The sequence below is a fragment of the Bombina bombina genome, chromosome 7 (genome assembly GCF_027579735.1).
Source record: "Bombina bombina isolate aBomBom1 chromosome 7, aBomBom1.pri, whole genome shotgun sequence".
NCBI classification, from domain to species: domain Eukaryota; kingdom Metazoa; phylum Chordata; class Amphibia; order Anura; family Bombinatoridae; genus Bombina; species Bombina bombina.
This window is the reverse complement of record NC_069505.1, coordinates 160,169,837-160,186,269: the sequence shown is the minus strand read 5'-3', so window position 1 is coordinate 160,186,269 and position 16,433 is coordinate 160,169,837. Positions and strand designations below refer to the sequence as shown.

Genomic DNA, 16,433 nt, shown 5'->3' with positions numbered 1-16,433 from the left:
GCCACTTCCATTAAGGTCAGACCTTCTATCTCAAGGTCCGTTTTTCCATCAGGATCTCAAATCATTAAATTTGAAGGTATGGAAATTGAATGCTTAGTGCTTAGTCATAGAGGTTTCTCAGACTCGTAAATCTGTTTCTAGAAAGATTTATTATCGAGATTGGAAGACTTATATTTCATGGTGTTCTTCTTATAAATTCTCCTGGCATTCTTTTAGAATTCCTAGAATTTTACAGTTTCTTCAGGATGATTTGGATAAAGGTTTGTCTGCAAGTTCCGTGAAAGGACAAATCTCTGCTCTTTCTGTTTTATTCCACAGGAAAATTGCTAAACTTCCTGATATTCATTGTTTTGTACAGGCTTTGGTTCGTATCAAGCCTGTCATTAAATCAATCTCTCCTCCTTGGAGTCTTAATTTGGTTTTGAAGGCTTTGCAGGCTCCTCCATTTGAGCCTATGCATTCTTTGTACATTAAACTACTTTTCTGGAATGTGTTGTTCCTTTTGGCCATCTCTTCTGCTAGAAGAGTTTCTGAATTATCCTCTCTCTCTCTCTTGTGAATCTCCTTTTCTGATTTTTCATCAGAATAAGGCAGTTTTGCGGACTTTATTTAAATTCTTACCTAAGCTTGTGAATTCTAACAACATTAATATAGAAATTGTTGTCCCTTCTTTGTGTCCTAATCCTAAGAATTCTTTGGCGAGATCTTTACATTCTTTGGATGTAGTGAGAGCTCTGAAATATTATGTTGAAGCCATTAAAGATTTCAGGAAGACTTCTAGTCTATTCGTTTTCTTTTCTGGTTCCAGGAAAGGTCAGAAGGCTTCTGCCGTTTCTTTGGCATTGTGGGTAAAGCTTTTGATTCATCAAGCTTATTTGCAGTCGGGTAAAGCCCCGCCTCAGAGAATTACAGCTCATTCTACTAGATCAGTTTACATTTCTTAGGCTTTTAAGAATGAAGCTACGGTTGATCAGATTTGCAAAGCAGCATCTTAGTCTTCTTTGCATACATTACTAAATTCTACCATTTTGATGTGTTTCCTTCTTTGGAAACAGTTTTTGGTAGGAAAGTTCTTCGGGCAGCTGTTTCAGTTTGATTCGTCTGCTTATGTTTTTTTTTTTTAAATAAACTTATATTTGGTTTGTGGATTTATTTATTTTTTCAGCGAAATTGCTGTTTTTATTTTGTCCCTCCCTGTCTAGTGACTCTTGCGTGGAGTTCCACATCTTGGGTATTGCTATCCCATACGTCACTAGTTCATGGACTCTTGCCAATTACATGAAAGAAAACATAATTTATGTAAGAACTTACCTGATAAATTCATTTCTTTCATATTGGCAAGAGTCCATGAGGCCAACCCTTTTTTATGGTGGTTATGATTTTTTTGTATAAAGCACAATTATTTCCAAATTCCTTTGTTGATGCTTTTTACTCCTTTCTTTATCACCCTACTTTTTGGCTATTCGTTAAACTGAATTGTGGCTGTGGTGAGGGGTGTATTTATAGGCATTTTGAGGTTTCGGAAACTTTGCCCCTCCTGGTAGGATTGTATATTCCATACGTCACTAGCTCATGGACTCTTGCCAATATGAATTAAATTAATTTATCTGGTAAGTTCTTACATAAATTATGTTTTTGTATCACAAAGTATATTGCGCAAACTCTTGTAGGGTAATATAGCCTCATAATATTTTTTTAGATTGACCCTTGCACTTTTTTGGTACATGAAAGTAAAAAAATAAAGTTATGTTTCAGATTCAGATAGACTTTGCTAATGTTAGAGATCTTCAATTTTCTTCTTTTATCAATTTTGTTTTGTTCTCATATTATCCTTTGTTGAATAGTATACCTAAATAGGAGCAACAGTGCACAAATGGGAGCTAGCTGATGATTGGTGGCTACACATAAATGCCTATTGTCATTGTTTCACCAGATGTGGTCAGCTAGGTCCCAGGAGTATATTGCTGTTCTGGAGCTGACTTTTGGTGTGTGTTTAAAGGGATACTAACCCCACATTTTTTCTTTCATGATTCAGATAGAGCATGCAATTTTAAGCAACTTTCTAATTTACTCCTATTATCAATTTTTCTTTGTTCTCATGTTATCTTGATTTGAAAAAGCAGTAATAAAAGATTAGGAGCCGGCCCATTTTTAGTTCAGCACCTTGGTAGAGCTTGCTGATTGGTTTGCTACATTTAGCCACAAATCAACAAGTGCTACCCAGGTGCTGAACAAAAAATGGTCTGGCTCTAAAGCTTACAGTACTGCTTTTACAAATCAAGATAGCATGAGAACAAAGAAAAATTGATAATAGGAGTAAATTAGAAAGGTACTTAAAATCTCATGCTCTATCTGAATCATGAAAGAAAAAAAATTAGGTTTAAGCTCTGCAAATGTAATATTCAAGAAATTGTGCAATGATAAAAAGCCCTAACACAGAACATTTTATATGTGCACTGTAATGACCCTTTAAGAATGCTTCTTTTGTAAGAGAATTTGAAATGACGACCGATTCAGTGTATTTATCTGTTAAGCTGTATCATTGGTGGTTTCCATTGCATGATGCACATTTTCATCTGTACACGTTTGTTACTTGTTTACACAAAATCTTTTAAAGAAACAGTTAACACATTGTAATAACAAGACATTTCTGTTGTGTTGTTATAGAATAACATATGTCAAGTCTTAAAGGGACATGAAACCTCAACTTTTTATTTCATGATTCAGATAGATAATAGCAAGATAGATAATAACAAGACATTTCTGTTGTGTTGCTGTAGAATAACATATGTCAAGTCTTAAAGGGACATGAAACCTCAACTTTTTATTTCATGATTCAGATAGATAATACAATTTTAAACAACTTTCCAATTTACATCTATCTAATTTGCTTTACTCTCTTGGTATCCTTTTTTGAAGATATCAAGTAGAAAGAGTGCACTATAAAGCTAACTACACCTAAAAAGTGATAGTATATAACTTGTTAGTCTGGGTGTGATTTGTGTTATATCAATATATGCACAACCTCACAAGCAATGAATAATAGATATTATTTTATATACAATAAATTTACTTTTATTTATCTCACAATATCATTTCATATAAACATCATAGGGAAATGAAACTAGTAATACCTTTTAAACCTCTTATTAGTAATTAACTCTAAGGGGCACCAGATAAAATACTAATAGGCATTTATTACCATCTATCATAAAATCATGGATTTTAGAAACAAATCATGGACAGTTAAAAACAAACTGATGAATTTGACAACATATCACAATGTTGCATTTGGTAACAAGTAATTGTTTAAGTACTGCCCCTTTATGTTATATCTTCGTTTAATTTTTCCAAAACTTTTCGGGGGGTTATTTGTGGCTTTGAGACGAAGGATTACTCTTTAAATAAAATGTCCCAAATGGAAGGATATATATCGATATACGTTTAAGTTCCAATGACCAATGGTTTTCTGCTCACCGAAATCCGAAAGCTTTTGTTATAGTGTGCTTTCTCTGACTTAACCCTTACACACGTACCTCTCTTGTCAGTCTCGGCATCCACACTGCCGCTTCCGGGTTTCACTGACGTAGTGGTCACGTGTTTATATCTTTCTACTTACAATTTGTATTTATTGTGAGACTAGTGTGATATTTCTCTCTTAAAGAGTTGTTAAACTACTTTTATTGGGTATTTTTTCTATACATATCTTTTTTGAAGAAGCAGCAATGCACTACTGGGAGCCAGCTGAATGTATTGGGTCAGCCAATAATAAGAGAACAAAACAAATTAGATAATAGATGTAAATTGGCAAGTTGTTTAAAATAACATGATCTATCTGAATCATAAAAGGAGGAGCCAATCTGGGCTTTAGTCTGCAGACAACAAGGCTAACCACAGTTATAAAGTTAGCATAAAGTACTCTGATTTGCAGTTGTTATCATTTAAAACCAATCAGGCACATATATGTAACCAAGTTAGCCTTGATAAGTCAGCAGGGGGAGTCATGTTCTGAGAATTATAAATTGCTCAATTTTCAGAGCTACATTACATGAAAAGGGGGCAAAATAAATAATAAATATATTTTGCAAAGTTGTTTCAATATGCATAACTAGAGATTTTATATACAATATCATGGTATTTACTGGCCCTTTAAGTAAATATACACATGTGTGATAGTTCTGACATCACAATCTTTATCTTTTTAATAGTTCAGTATCTTACAATATTCTTTTTAGTTTATATTTTATTTTAACGATATACGTCTCTCATTTCTTAAATACACGCTCTACAAGCAATTTGCCTCATCTCTGCCAATACAGAACACAATTATTTATTTTACATATTATTTAAAAAATCATATTCACATAATGTAGAGTCAGACAGCTATGATTTACAATATATTGTACATTATTATCAAGAAAATAAGTTTAGATGAAAAGTCCACAAATATTTCTCCAATAATGCTCACCCGATTCTTTATTCACTTAGATTAAAAAACATTCCCATTTACTTATATTATCCAAATGCCTTTGTTCTGTCTGTATCCTTTGTTAAAGAGTTAGGTCGGCTCATCGGAGCTTAGGAGTGTGTACGTCTTTAGAAGCAGTATTTGCAACAATGTATAACAGTGCTACAATGCTGCAAACCGCTGTCCCCATAGAGTTCTAAAGACAATTGCTGCTGAGCCCATGTGATCCCACCGATGTTTACTGTTTAATAAAGGCTACCAAGAAAAGCAAATTTGATAATAGAAATAAATAATTGTTTAACATGGCAAGCTGTATTTCAATCTTGAGAGCATACAGCTACTGTCGGTTGCATGTTTAAAAAAAAACAAAACAAAAAAACAGCAGTCAATCGGCTTCAACAGTGCTGATGTGACATTTTACTTTACTCTAATCTCATGAGATTTCAATGAGAGTCCTGGGACATGCATCCTGATTGGCTGCTTAAAGTCCCTTTAAAATGGGATGTGGCTACAATGGATATTTTAAGGTAAAATATTTTCCTATGTTACAAAGAGGTGATATTTTCTAGTCAGATTTTTTACAGCTATGCTGCATAACTTTCAAGTGCTTCAACATTTGGGTATTATGTCCCTTTAATGTGATAACATTTTGTTGGCAAGTTAAAAGGAAAAAAATCTCCTTTCTTCTATAAAGGTAAGACGAGTCCATGGATTCATCCTTTACTTGTGGGATATTATCCTCCTGCTAACAGGAAGTGGCAAAGAGCACCACAGCAGAGCTGTCTATATAGCTCCTCCCTTAGCTCCACCCCCCAGTCATTCTCTTTGCCTACTCTAAGTACTAGGAAGGGTAAAGTGAAAGAGGTGATAAAATATTAGTTTTTAATTTCTTCAAGCAAGAGTTTATTTTAAATGGTACCGGTGTGTACTATTTACTCTCAGGCAGCAGATGGATGAAGACTGCTGCCTGGAGGATGATGATCTTAGCATTTGTAACTAAGGTCCATTACTATTCCCACAGAGGCTGAGGAGTACAGGAAACTTCAGTGTGAGGAACGTTTTCATGCTATGCAGCAGTGAGGTATGTTCAGTCATATATTTCTGGAGAGACTGTGTATTTCAGAAGGGCTGACATTATACCCAGGAGGGTAAGGGTAAGCAGTAATCCTAGAGCTAAAAAAGGGCATTACTTAGCTTGCATATGGGGCCAATTGCAAATATGGTTGACACTGAGTTGTAAATGTTTGTGGGCAAACGTTTTTATGATTTGGGAGTGCTTTAATGTTTTGTGGCAATAACGTTTTGGGCAACTTTGAGGGCACACATGGCTTAACTTTTGGGTCTCAGAACCCACATGGCTAGTTATAACTGATCTGGTGCAGTTCTTTGAGGCTGTGGAGACATCGAGTGAGATGGGCGGGGCCTATTTCCGCGCCTCAGATGCGCAGTTAGTTTTTCGCAGCAAGCTCTAACTCCTGAGGGCCCTGGTGTATGTTTTGGGCCAAATCAAAGCTTTTACCCCACATTTACTATCCCTGAGGGCAGGTAGGGCCACAGCAGGGCTGTGGCAAGGTGCTTTGGGATATTTTGTTCCGGATCTGGGCCTATTTTCAATCCGGTTTGCAAATTAAGGGGTTAAATGTTAAAATTCCTTGTGGGGCAATCTTAACTACTTATATGGTGTCTGCATACAAAATTTTGAAAAATTTGGTGCATGTTTAGGCTGTTTTGCAGAACGTGTATGCTTTTTTTCTCTTAAAGGCGTAGTACCGTTTTTTAAGATTGTTATTTTTTTCACTAAATAAAGTGTTTTCATGTTTGTTTGTAGTCATTACTAGCCTGTTCAACATGTCTGACATTGAGGAAAGTCAATGTTCAATATGTTTAGAAGCCATTGTGGAACCTCCACTTAGAATGTGTCCCTCATGCACTGAAAGGTCAATAAATTGCAAAGAACATATTTTAGCTACTAAAAGTATGTCGCAGGATGATTCTCAGTCAGAAGGGAATCAGGTTATGCCTTCTAATTCTCCCCAAGTGTCACAACCATTAACGCCCGCACAAGCGACGCCAATTACTTCTGGTGCGTCTAATTCTTTCACCCTGCAAGATATGGCCGCAGTTAGAAGGTGTGAGAACAAACGCTGAGTCCTCTGACGCTTTATTAGCCATATACGATGTACCCTCACAATGTTCTGAAGTGAGGGATTTGCTGGCTGAGGGAGAGATTTCTGATTCAGGAAATATGTTCCCTCAGACAGATTCAGATATGCAGGCTTTTAAATTTAAACTGGAACACCTCCGCTTATTGCTCAGGGAGGTTTTAGCGACTCTGAATGATTGTGACCCTATTGTAGTTCCAGAGAAATTGTGTAAAATGGACAGATTCCTAGAGGTTCCTGCCTACACTGATGTTTTTCCGGTCCCTAAGAGGATTTCAGAAATTGTTACTAAGGAGTGGGATAGACCAGGTATTCTGTTCGCTCCCCCTCCTACTTTTAAGAAAATGTTTCCCATATCAGACGCCGTGCAGGACTCGTGGCAGACGATCCCTAAGGTGGAGGGAGCTATTTCTACCCTGGCTAAGCGTACAACTATACCTATTGAGGACAGTTGTGCTTTCAAAGATCCTATGGATAAAAAATTAGAGGGTCTTCTAAAGAAAATATTTGTTCATCAAGGTTTTCTTCTCCAACCTATAGCGTGCATTGTTCCTGTAACTACTGCAGTGTCCTTCAGGTTGAGACCCCATTAGATGATATTCTGGATAGAATTAGGGCTCTCAAGCTAGCTAATTCTTTCATATCAGATGCCGCTTTTAAATTGGCTAAATTAGCGGCGAAAAATTCAGGTTTTGTCATTTTAGCGCGTAGAGCGTTATGGCTTAAGTCCTGGTCTGCTGACATGTCATCAAAAGCTAAGCTTTTAGCCATCCCTTTCAAAGGTAAGACCCTATTCGGTCCTGAACTGAAAGAGATCATTTCAGACATCACTGGAGGGAAAGGCCATGCCCTTCCTCAGGATAAGACGAATAAAATGAGGACCAAACAAAATAATTTTCGTTCCTTTCGAAACTTCAAAAGTGGTCCCTCTACCTCTTCCCCTGCTCAATCCAAGTCAGTCTGGAGACCTAATCAGACTTGGAACAAGGGTAAACAGGCCAAGAAGCCTGCTGCTGCCACCAAGACAGCATGATGGGGTAGCCCCCGATCCGGGGCCGGATCTAGTAGGGGGCAGACTTTCTCTCTTCACTCAGGCTTGGGCAAGAGACGTTCAGGACTCCTGGGCTTTAGAATTAGTAATCCAGGGGTATCTTCTAGATTTCAAAGATTCCCCCCCCCCCCAAGGGGGAGATTCCATCTTTTTCAATTGTCTGTAAACCAGACAAAAAGAGAGGCGTTCTTACGCTGTGTAGAAGACCTATATACCATGGGAGTGATCTGCCCAGTTCCGGAATCAGAACAGGGGCAAGGGTTCTACTCCAATCTGTTTGTGGTTCCCAAAAAAGAGGGAACCTTCAGACCAATTTTGGGTCTCAAGATCCTAAATAAATTCCTCAGAGTCCCATCCTACAAGATGGAGACCATTCGGACTATTTTGCCGATGATCCAGGAGGGTCAATATATGGCCGTCGACTTAAACGATGCGTATCTACACATTCCTATCCACAAAGATCATCACCAGTTCCTCAGATTCGCCTTTCTGGACAAGCATTACCAGCTTGTGGCACTTCCCTTCGGGTTGGCCACGGCTCCCAGAATTTTCACAAAGGTGCTAGGGTCCCTTCTGGCGGTTCTAAAGCAGCGGGGCATAGCGGTGGCACCTTATCTGGACGATATCTTAATCCAGGCGTCAACTTACCAACTAGCCAAATCTCATATGGACATTGTGTTGGCTTTTCTAAGATCTCACGGGTGGAAGGAGAACGTAAAAAAGAGTTCACTTCTCCCTCTCACAAGAGTTCCATTCCTGGGAACTCTGATATATTCGGTGGACATGAGGATTTTTCTGACGGAGGTCAGGAAATAAAAAATTGTATCCATATGCCGGGCTCTTCATTCCATTCCTCGGCCGTCAGTGGCTCAGTGTATGGAGGCAATCGGCTTAATGGTAATGGACATAGTTCCGTTTGCTCGCTTGCATCTCAGACCACTGCAACTTTGCATGCTCAAACAGTGGAATGGGGATTATGCAGATTTATGTCCTCAGATAAATCTGGACTAAGAGACCAGAGACTCTCTTCTTTGGTGGTTGTCACAGGATCATCTGTTAAAGGGAATGTGTTTCCAAAGGCCAGCGTGGGTCATAGTGACTACGGACGCCAGCCTATTGGGCTGGGGTGCAGTCTGGAATTCCCTGAAAGCACAGGATTTGTGGACTCAGGAGGAGGCTCTCCTCCCAATAAATATTCTTGAACTGAGAGCGATATTCAACGCGCTTCAGTCGTGGCCTCAGCTGGCATCGGCCAGATTCATAAGATTCCAGTCGGACAATATCACGACTGTAGCATACATCAATCATCAGGGGGGAACAAAGAGTTCTCTAGCGATGATAGAGGTTACCAAAATAATTTGATGGGCAGAGACTCACTCTTGCCATCTATCAGCAATCTATATCCCATGAGTGGAGAACTGGGAAGCGGATTTTCTAAGTCGTCAGACTTTTCATCCGGGGGAGTGGAAACTCCATCCGGAGGTGTTTGCACATTTGATTCAGCAATGGGGCACACCAGAATTGGATCTGATGGCGTCTCGTCAGAATGACAAACTTCCTTGTTACGGGTCCAGGTTAAGGGATCCTCAGGCAGTACTGATAGATCCTCTAGCAGTACCCTGGTCGTTCAACCTGGCTTATGTGTTTCCACCATTTCCTCTCCTTCCTCTTTTGATTGCCAGAATCAAACAGGAGAGAGCTTCAGTGATTTTGAAAGCACCTGCGTGGCCATGCAGGACTTGGTATGCAGACCTGATGGACATGTCATCTCTTCCACCATGGACTCTGCCACTGAGACAGGACCTTCTGATTCAAGGTCCGTTTCAGCATCCAAATCTAGTTTCTCTGCGACTGACTGCTTGGAGATTGAAGGCTTGATCTTATCCAAGCGGGGGTTCTCTGAGTAGGTCATAGATACCTTGATTGAGGCTCGTAAGCCTGTCACCAGGAAAATTTATTGTAAGATATGGCGTAAATATCTTTATTGGTGCGAATCCAAAGGCTACTCATGGAGTAAGATTGGAGAAGGGGCTATCAGCTAGTTCCTTAAAGGGACAGATATCTGCTTTATCAATTCTACTTCACAGATGTTCCAGACATTCAGTCGTTTTGTCAAGCTTTAGTTAGAATGAAGCCTGTGTTTAAACCTGTTGCTCCGCCATGGAGTTTGAATTTAGTTCTTAAAGTTCTTCAAAGGGTTCCGTTTGAACCTATACATTCCATAGATATTAAGCTTCTATCTTGGAAAGTTCTGTTTTTAGTAGCTATCTCTTCGGCTCGAAGAGTTTCTGAACTATCTGCATTACAATGCGACTCGCTTTATCTTGTTTTCCATGCTGATAAGGTGGTTATGCGTACCAAACCTGGATTCCTTCCTAAGGTTGTTACTAATAAGAATATTAATCAGGAAATTGTTGTTCCGTCTCTGTGTCCTAATCCTTCCTCAAAGAAGGAGCGTCTGTTGCACAACTTGGACGTAGTTCGTGCTTTAAAGTTTTACTTGCAAGCGACCAAGGATTTCCGTCAAACATCTTCTTTGTTGTCTATTCTGGAAAACTTAGAGGTCAAAAAGCTACGGCTACCTCTCTTGCCTTTTGGCTGAAAAGCATCATCCGTTTGGCATATGAGACTGCTTGACAGCAGCCTCCTGAAAGAATTACAGCTCACTCTACTAGAGCGGTGGCTTCCACATGGGCTTTTAAAAATGATGCTTCTGTTGAACAGATTTGTAAGGCTGCGACTTGGTCTTCGCTTCATACCTTTTCCAAATTTTACAAATTTGATACCTTTGCTTCTTCGGAGGCTATTTTTGGGAGAAAAGTTCTTCAAGCAGTGGTGACTTCTGTTTAACCATCTGTCTTGTCCCTCCCGTTCATCTGTGTCCTGTAGCTTTGGTATTGTATCCCACAAGTAAAGGATGAATCCGTGGACTCGTCTTACCTTTATAGAAGAAAAGTAAATTTATGCTTACCTGATAAATTGATTTCTTCTATGGTAAGACGAGTCCACAGCCTGCCCTGTCATTTTAAGACAGATTATATTTCTTTGATTTAAACTTCAGTCACCTCTGCACCTTGTAGGTTCTCCTTTTTTCTTCCTGTACCTTCGGTCGAATGACTGGGGGGTGGAGCTAAGGGAGGAGCTATATAGACAGCTCTGCTGTGGTGCTCTTTGCCACTTCCTGTTAGCAGGAGGATAATATCCCACAAGTAAAGGATGAATCCGTGGACTCGTCTTACCATAGAAGAAATCAATTTATCAGGTAAGCATAAATTTACTTTTTTTTTTATTTCAATGACCAAATATTACAATTATTATACTTGGAAAGAATATATTGAAACAATTTCTATTTTGTTTGTCTTTTAGAGCAAGACACAACATATCCCTTACCGTAATAGCAAACTTACACGTTTACTGAAGGATTCTCTCGGAGGAAATTGTCGTACTATCATGATTGCTGCAGTTAGTCCATCTTCATTGTCTTATGATGATACTTATAATACACTTCGATATGCAAACCGAGCCAAGGATATACAGTCTTCAGTAAGTTTAAATATGTTATTTATAAAAGTGTATATTTATCTAGAAAATAATAACAACTTTCTAATTTACTTCTATTATAATATTTACTTTATTCTATTGTTCTTCTTTGTTGAAGACTAAATCAAAGTATTCTGATAGGAGATTGAGTGAGCACATGTCTATAGCAGTCTATGGTAGCAGAGTTTGTAACTATATATAACATTGCATATACAGTGCCAGATGGCTAAACACATGTGCACGCTCCAGAGCTCGTCTACGATTACTCTTTTTAACAAAGGATACAAAGAGAACTAAGCAAAATTGATAATAGAAGTCAGTGTTCTCCACAGAAAATGTTGCCAGCAAAGTGGCATTATAAATTAGCCAGGTGGGGCAGTGTAATACTTTGTAATATTAAAGTATAATTGCATAATTTAACATAAATTAAACATTGAAAAGCCAATCATATCTTATTTTTGGCTAAAAATTGAACTGGGTGGTCAATAAAATCAGCTGGTTGGTGCACCCATTAAAAAGGGCCTGGGGACGAAATTGGAAGTAAATTGGAAAGTTATTTAAAATTTCCTGTTCTATCCAATCAGTGTATGTTTAATTTTGACTGTACTGTCCCTTTAACCTTCTACATTTCTAATGGTTGATTATGTTAATTTGTGATTATTTCAGTTCTCTAATACCATATTCTTTTTTTTTTTTTCACAACAGGTTAAGAGTAACGTTGTTAGTTTGGACAGTCACATTAGTCAATATGTCAAGATCTGTGAACAACAAAAACAAGAGGTATATCATATTCTTCCTATGTAACTGTGTGTCAGTGTATTGGATAATACAATTCATTTTGTGTGACGTCTTTGATCTGATTCATGCAAGTTTAATTTTGACTTTTATGTACCCTTTAATCTGGTTTGGTTTTCTTTTAGATTGCAATCTTAAAAGACAAACTACAAAGATATGAAAACCAAAAGGTCTCTACTGCTGATCAGATCCAACAGTATCAATGCACAAGCCAAGAACAGGCTAAAACCAAAAGGTAAACATATATTTATGCACATTTGATATATATGCTGTGAAATGCAATGTTTAAGTTTATTTGTGGGGTGGGGGGTTTGACTCAGCACATTAGACCATTTTATTATTTCTCACGTATGTGCCGTTTAATGCTGCTATTTACCACTTCTGCTGGGTTAAGCACTTACATCTGTATTCAAAATCAAGCATATTGGTAAATTTGCTTGAAATACGGGTACTCTATTCAAAAAAAGTCAATGCAGCTTAAATTACAGGTGTATGTTGTCATACCACACACTTTGGGTTCGATTTATCAAGCCCTTCTCCTCCCTATGACTGCAGGTTCTCACAAGTGAACCTGCAGTCAGGAATTATCAAGCAGCGGTTCTCCGTATATTTTCAGCTTTTTATATATTTGTTATAGTCATTGTTGAATAATTTTAGGATGTCTTGTTAAAGAATCTTTAACTAAGTGGCCAATATACACACTAGTCCAGGCTAAGTCTCTCACTCTACTTATGTAATTTGATCCGTTTTACTGAACACATCATTCTTTTAATTATGTTAATTGTTAACCATATAAATTTGCGGTTACAAACAGTCACAGTATGTCTATGATTAAGGTGTCCTATCGCAGAAAAGCGTAAGACAAGTCTGCGCTGCTGTTTTTAAAGGTGATTTTATTAGCCACCTTTTTGTTTTTCCTAAAATAAAGTTACTTTTTATGTGCCTTGAGGCTTGCTGGGATTTTTTTTTGTTGCATATCGCTGCTTCCTACCCTCTTCTCCACCTCTTAGGTGGAGAATTTCAATTTTCCCCGGTCTCGTCTGATATAAAGATTGACAGCTCCTGCCCACGGGTAATTGGCTGTGCGCGGGGCACAGGGCGGCAATGGACACAAGCGCAAAATAGCGTTTGTGTGCAATGTTGAATTACGCCAGCGGATGGCTGCCAGACAAGAGGAGAGCTGTGGCGGACAGGTGCAAACATGTACTTCCATGACCGTCCTTGCTTGATCGAGCCCTTGTCAGGGTTTTTTATTGCAGGAAACAATACATATTTACACTTTTCATGCCTCCAACTGATGTGGGGAGTGAACTTGCTATTCAAAAACCTATTGAATTTTTACAGCCTCACAAATCAGCGCCTAATCACCCTACAAAATTTTCCTATCTGTTTGCTGGAGAGATCAATTATAAGCAATGAGATAGGGGAAGCCAAGACCGCTGCATGCACAGGGGGGGGAAGTATTTACGTATGTTGTGTGGCACGGTCTTCATTTGAGCAGCTATCATACTCGCGCATTAACAAATTAATGTGTACATTTTTTATTAGAAAATCCCTTTAGTGTGCCAGAAAACTTAAAATAAAGTTTTTAATTTTATTCACAATTATTTTTAGTATTTTTTTAGATATTAAAAACAAAAATGTTAAACGGACAGAATACACCAATTTTCATATAACTGCATATAACAGACACTACTATGAAGAATAATATGCACAGATACTGATATAAAAATCCTGTATAAAACCTTTTAAAAACTTAATTAGAAGCTACCAGTTTAGCACTTTTGATGAGGTTAGGCTGGGGCACCCATTGAAAGGGGCAGAGAGCAGGACGCCCCTCTCCTCCCCTACATATGAAATGACCCATTTTGCAAAGAGAAGCAATTTGAATTCTGTATACATCTAAAACTTTGGGACTTGTTTAGGATTCTGAAAATCAGTATGTTATTTAAAAATAAGCAAAAATTGTTACAAAAACACCCCCAGGTGGGCTATATTAAAGGATTATCTACAAAACATTTATGCATGGAAATTTCTAGTGTACAATGTCCCTTTAAAGGTAAGCACATATCTATTTTATCAGATTGTGACAGGTTTTGTTCTGAAAATATTATGCTCAGTTTAAGTAGTTTAATACATATTTATTTTATTTCTGATGTTGGCTCAATAAAATACATTTAAAGAAAAAAACAATAATTGTGAACATTGCTATAAAACAGGCACTCATGTAGGATTAAGATTAGAACCCTCCTTGAAATGATTAAATTCATGGCTTCTCAACAGACTTGAGGCTTGTCTGCGCTACCCACGTTCCTTTAATCTCTCTTACAAAGAAAATGATTTGTGTATTTCAACACTGTGTATTTGTAAAAGCAAGTTATAACTTTTAATCCTACACACACAGTTAATGGTATCATTATGTCACTGCTGTTGCAGTGACAGGGAAATAAAGGGTGTTCTGGTTATCACAAGGGTCATAAAATGCAAAGCACCTCAGAGAGAGAGATTTTATCTGTTTATATTTCTTGTGGAGATTTAAAGGGATAGTAAACACCAAAAATGTTGTTTAAAAATATAGATAGTCCCTTTTTCTCCTGTTAAGTGTGGTCAGTCCACGGGTCATCATTACTTCTGGGATATTAACTCCTCCCCAACAGGAAGTGCAAGAGGACTCACCCAGCAGAGCCGCCACACAGCTCCTCCCCTCTACGTCACACCCAGTCATTCTCTTGCACCCAACTAATAGATAGGATGTGTGAGAGGACTGTGGTGATTATACTTAGTTTTATACCTTCAATCAAAAGTTTGTTATTTTATAACAGCACCGGAGTGTGTTGTTCCTTCTCTGGTAGAATTTGAAGAAGAATCTACCTGAGTTTTTTTGTATGATTTTAGCCGGCGTAGTTAAGATCATATTGCTGTTCTCGGCCATCTGAGGAGTGAGGTAAACTTCAGATCAGGGGACAGCGGGCAGGTTAATCTGCAAAGAGGTATGTAGCAGCATATTATTTTCTGACAATGGAATTGACTGAGAAAATTCTGCCATACCGATATAATGTAAGCTCAGCCTTAAATGCAGTAGTAGCAACTGGTATCAGGCTGTCATGTATGTATATTTACACTTCAGTATTCTGGGGAATGGCACTTCACTGGGATAATACTGTATGCATAAGACTTTAGCCTAATTTGCAGTGACTAGCAACAGGCTTTCTAATGACATTTCATTTATTTGATGTTAAACGTTTTTGCTGGCATGTTAAATCGTTTAATTTTCTGAGGTACTGGGTGAAAAAAATGTTTTGGGCACTGTTTTTTTCCACTTGGCAGTCGTTTTATTTAATTTAAGACAGTTTACTGATCTCCCTCACTGTTGTGTGTGAGGGGGAGGGGCCTATTTTGGCGCTTTTGCTACGCATCAAAAAATTCAGTCAGAAGTCTCTTGTCTTCCCTGCATGATCCGGTTCGTCTCTACAGAGCTCAGGGGTCTTCAAAACTTATTTTGAGGGAGGTTATCACTCACAGCAGAGCTGTGAGATTGTAACTGACTGTGATAAAAAAAAAAAAACGTTTATTTCTGTACTTTTTTTCTGCTATTCAGGGTTAGTTATCCATTACTAATGGGGGCAATCCTTTGCTAAAATTGTGTTTTTACCGGAAAGAATTTGATGTTATAGTTTCTCAAGTTTATTATTTCTCAACTGTCATAATTTTTTTCTGTGCTTCTTAAAGGCACAGTACGTTTTCATATTATTTGTAAATTGCTTTGAAAAGTATTTCCAAGTTGCTAGTTTATTTGCTAGTGTGTTAAACATGTCTGATTCAGAGGAATATCTCTGTGCTATATGTGCTAAAGCCAAAGTGGAGCCCAATAGAAATTTATGTACTAATTGCATTGATGCTACTTTAAATAAAAGTCAATCTGTACAAATTGAACATATTTCACCAAACAACGAGGGGAGAGTTATGCCGACTAACTCGCCTCACGTGTCAGTACCTGCATCTCCTGCTCGGGAGGTGCGTGATATTGTAGCGCCGAGTACATCAGGGTGGCCATTACAAATCACATTACAGGATATGGCTAATGTTATGACTGAAGTTTTGGCTAAATTACCAGAACTAAGAGGTAAGCGTGATCACTCTGGGGTGAGAACAGAGTGCGCTGTTGATAATAGGGCCATGTCTGATATTGCGTCACAGTATGCTGAACATGAGGACGGAGAGCTTCAATCTGCAGGTGACGGTTCTGATCCCAATAGAATGGATTCAGACATTTCTAATTCAGGTTTCAGTCGGACAACATCACGACTGTAGCTTACATCAACCATCAGGGAGGGACAAGAAGCTCCCTAGCAATGATGGAAGTATCAAAGATAATTCGCTGGGCAGAGTCTCACTCTTGCCACCTGTCAGCAATCCA

The 16,433-nt window shown here is 38.2% G+C and overlaps 1 protein-coding gene across 1 annotated transcript in view; it reads left to right on the top strand.

The window, feature by feature from the left end:
- KIF18A (kinesin family member 18A) overlaps window positions 1-16,433 on the top strand; it is a 442,588-nt gene that overhangs the window by 250,989 nt on the left and 175,166 nt on the right. Inside the window, exons 6-8 of the mRNA XM_053720394.1 lie at window positions 11,048-11,224; window positions 11,927-12,001; window positions 12,142-12,251. Of these exons, the coding sequence (XP_053576369.1) occupies window positions 11,048-11,224; window positions 11,927-12,001; window positions 12,142-12,251 (362 nt within the window). The remainder of the gene's footprint in view (window positions 1-11,047; window positions 11,225-11,926; window positions 12,002-12,141; window positions 12,252-16,433) is intronic.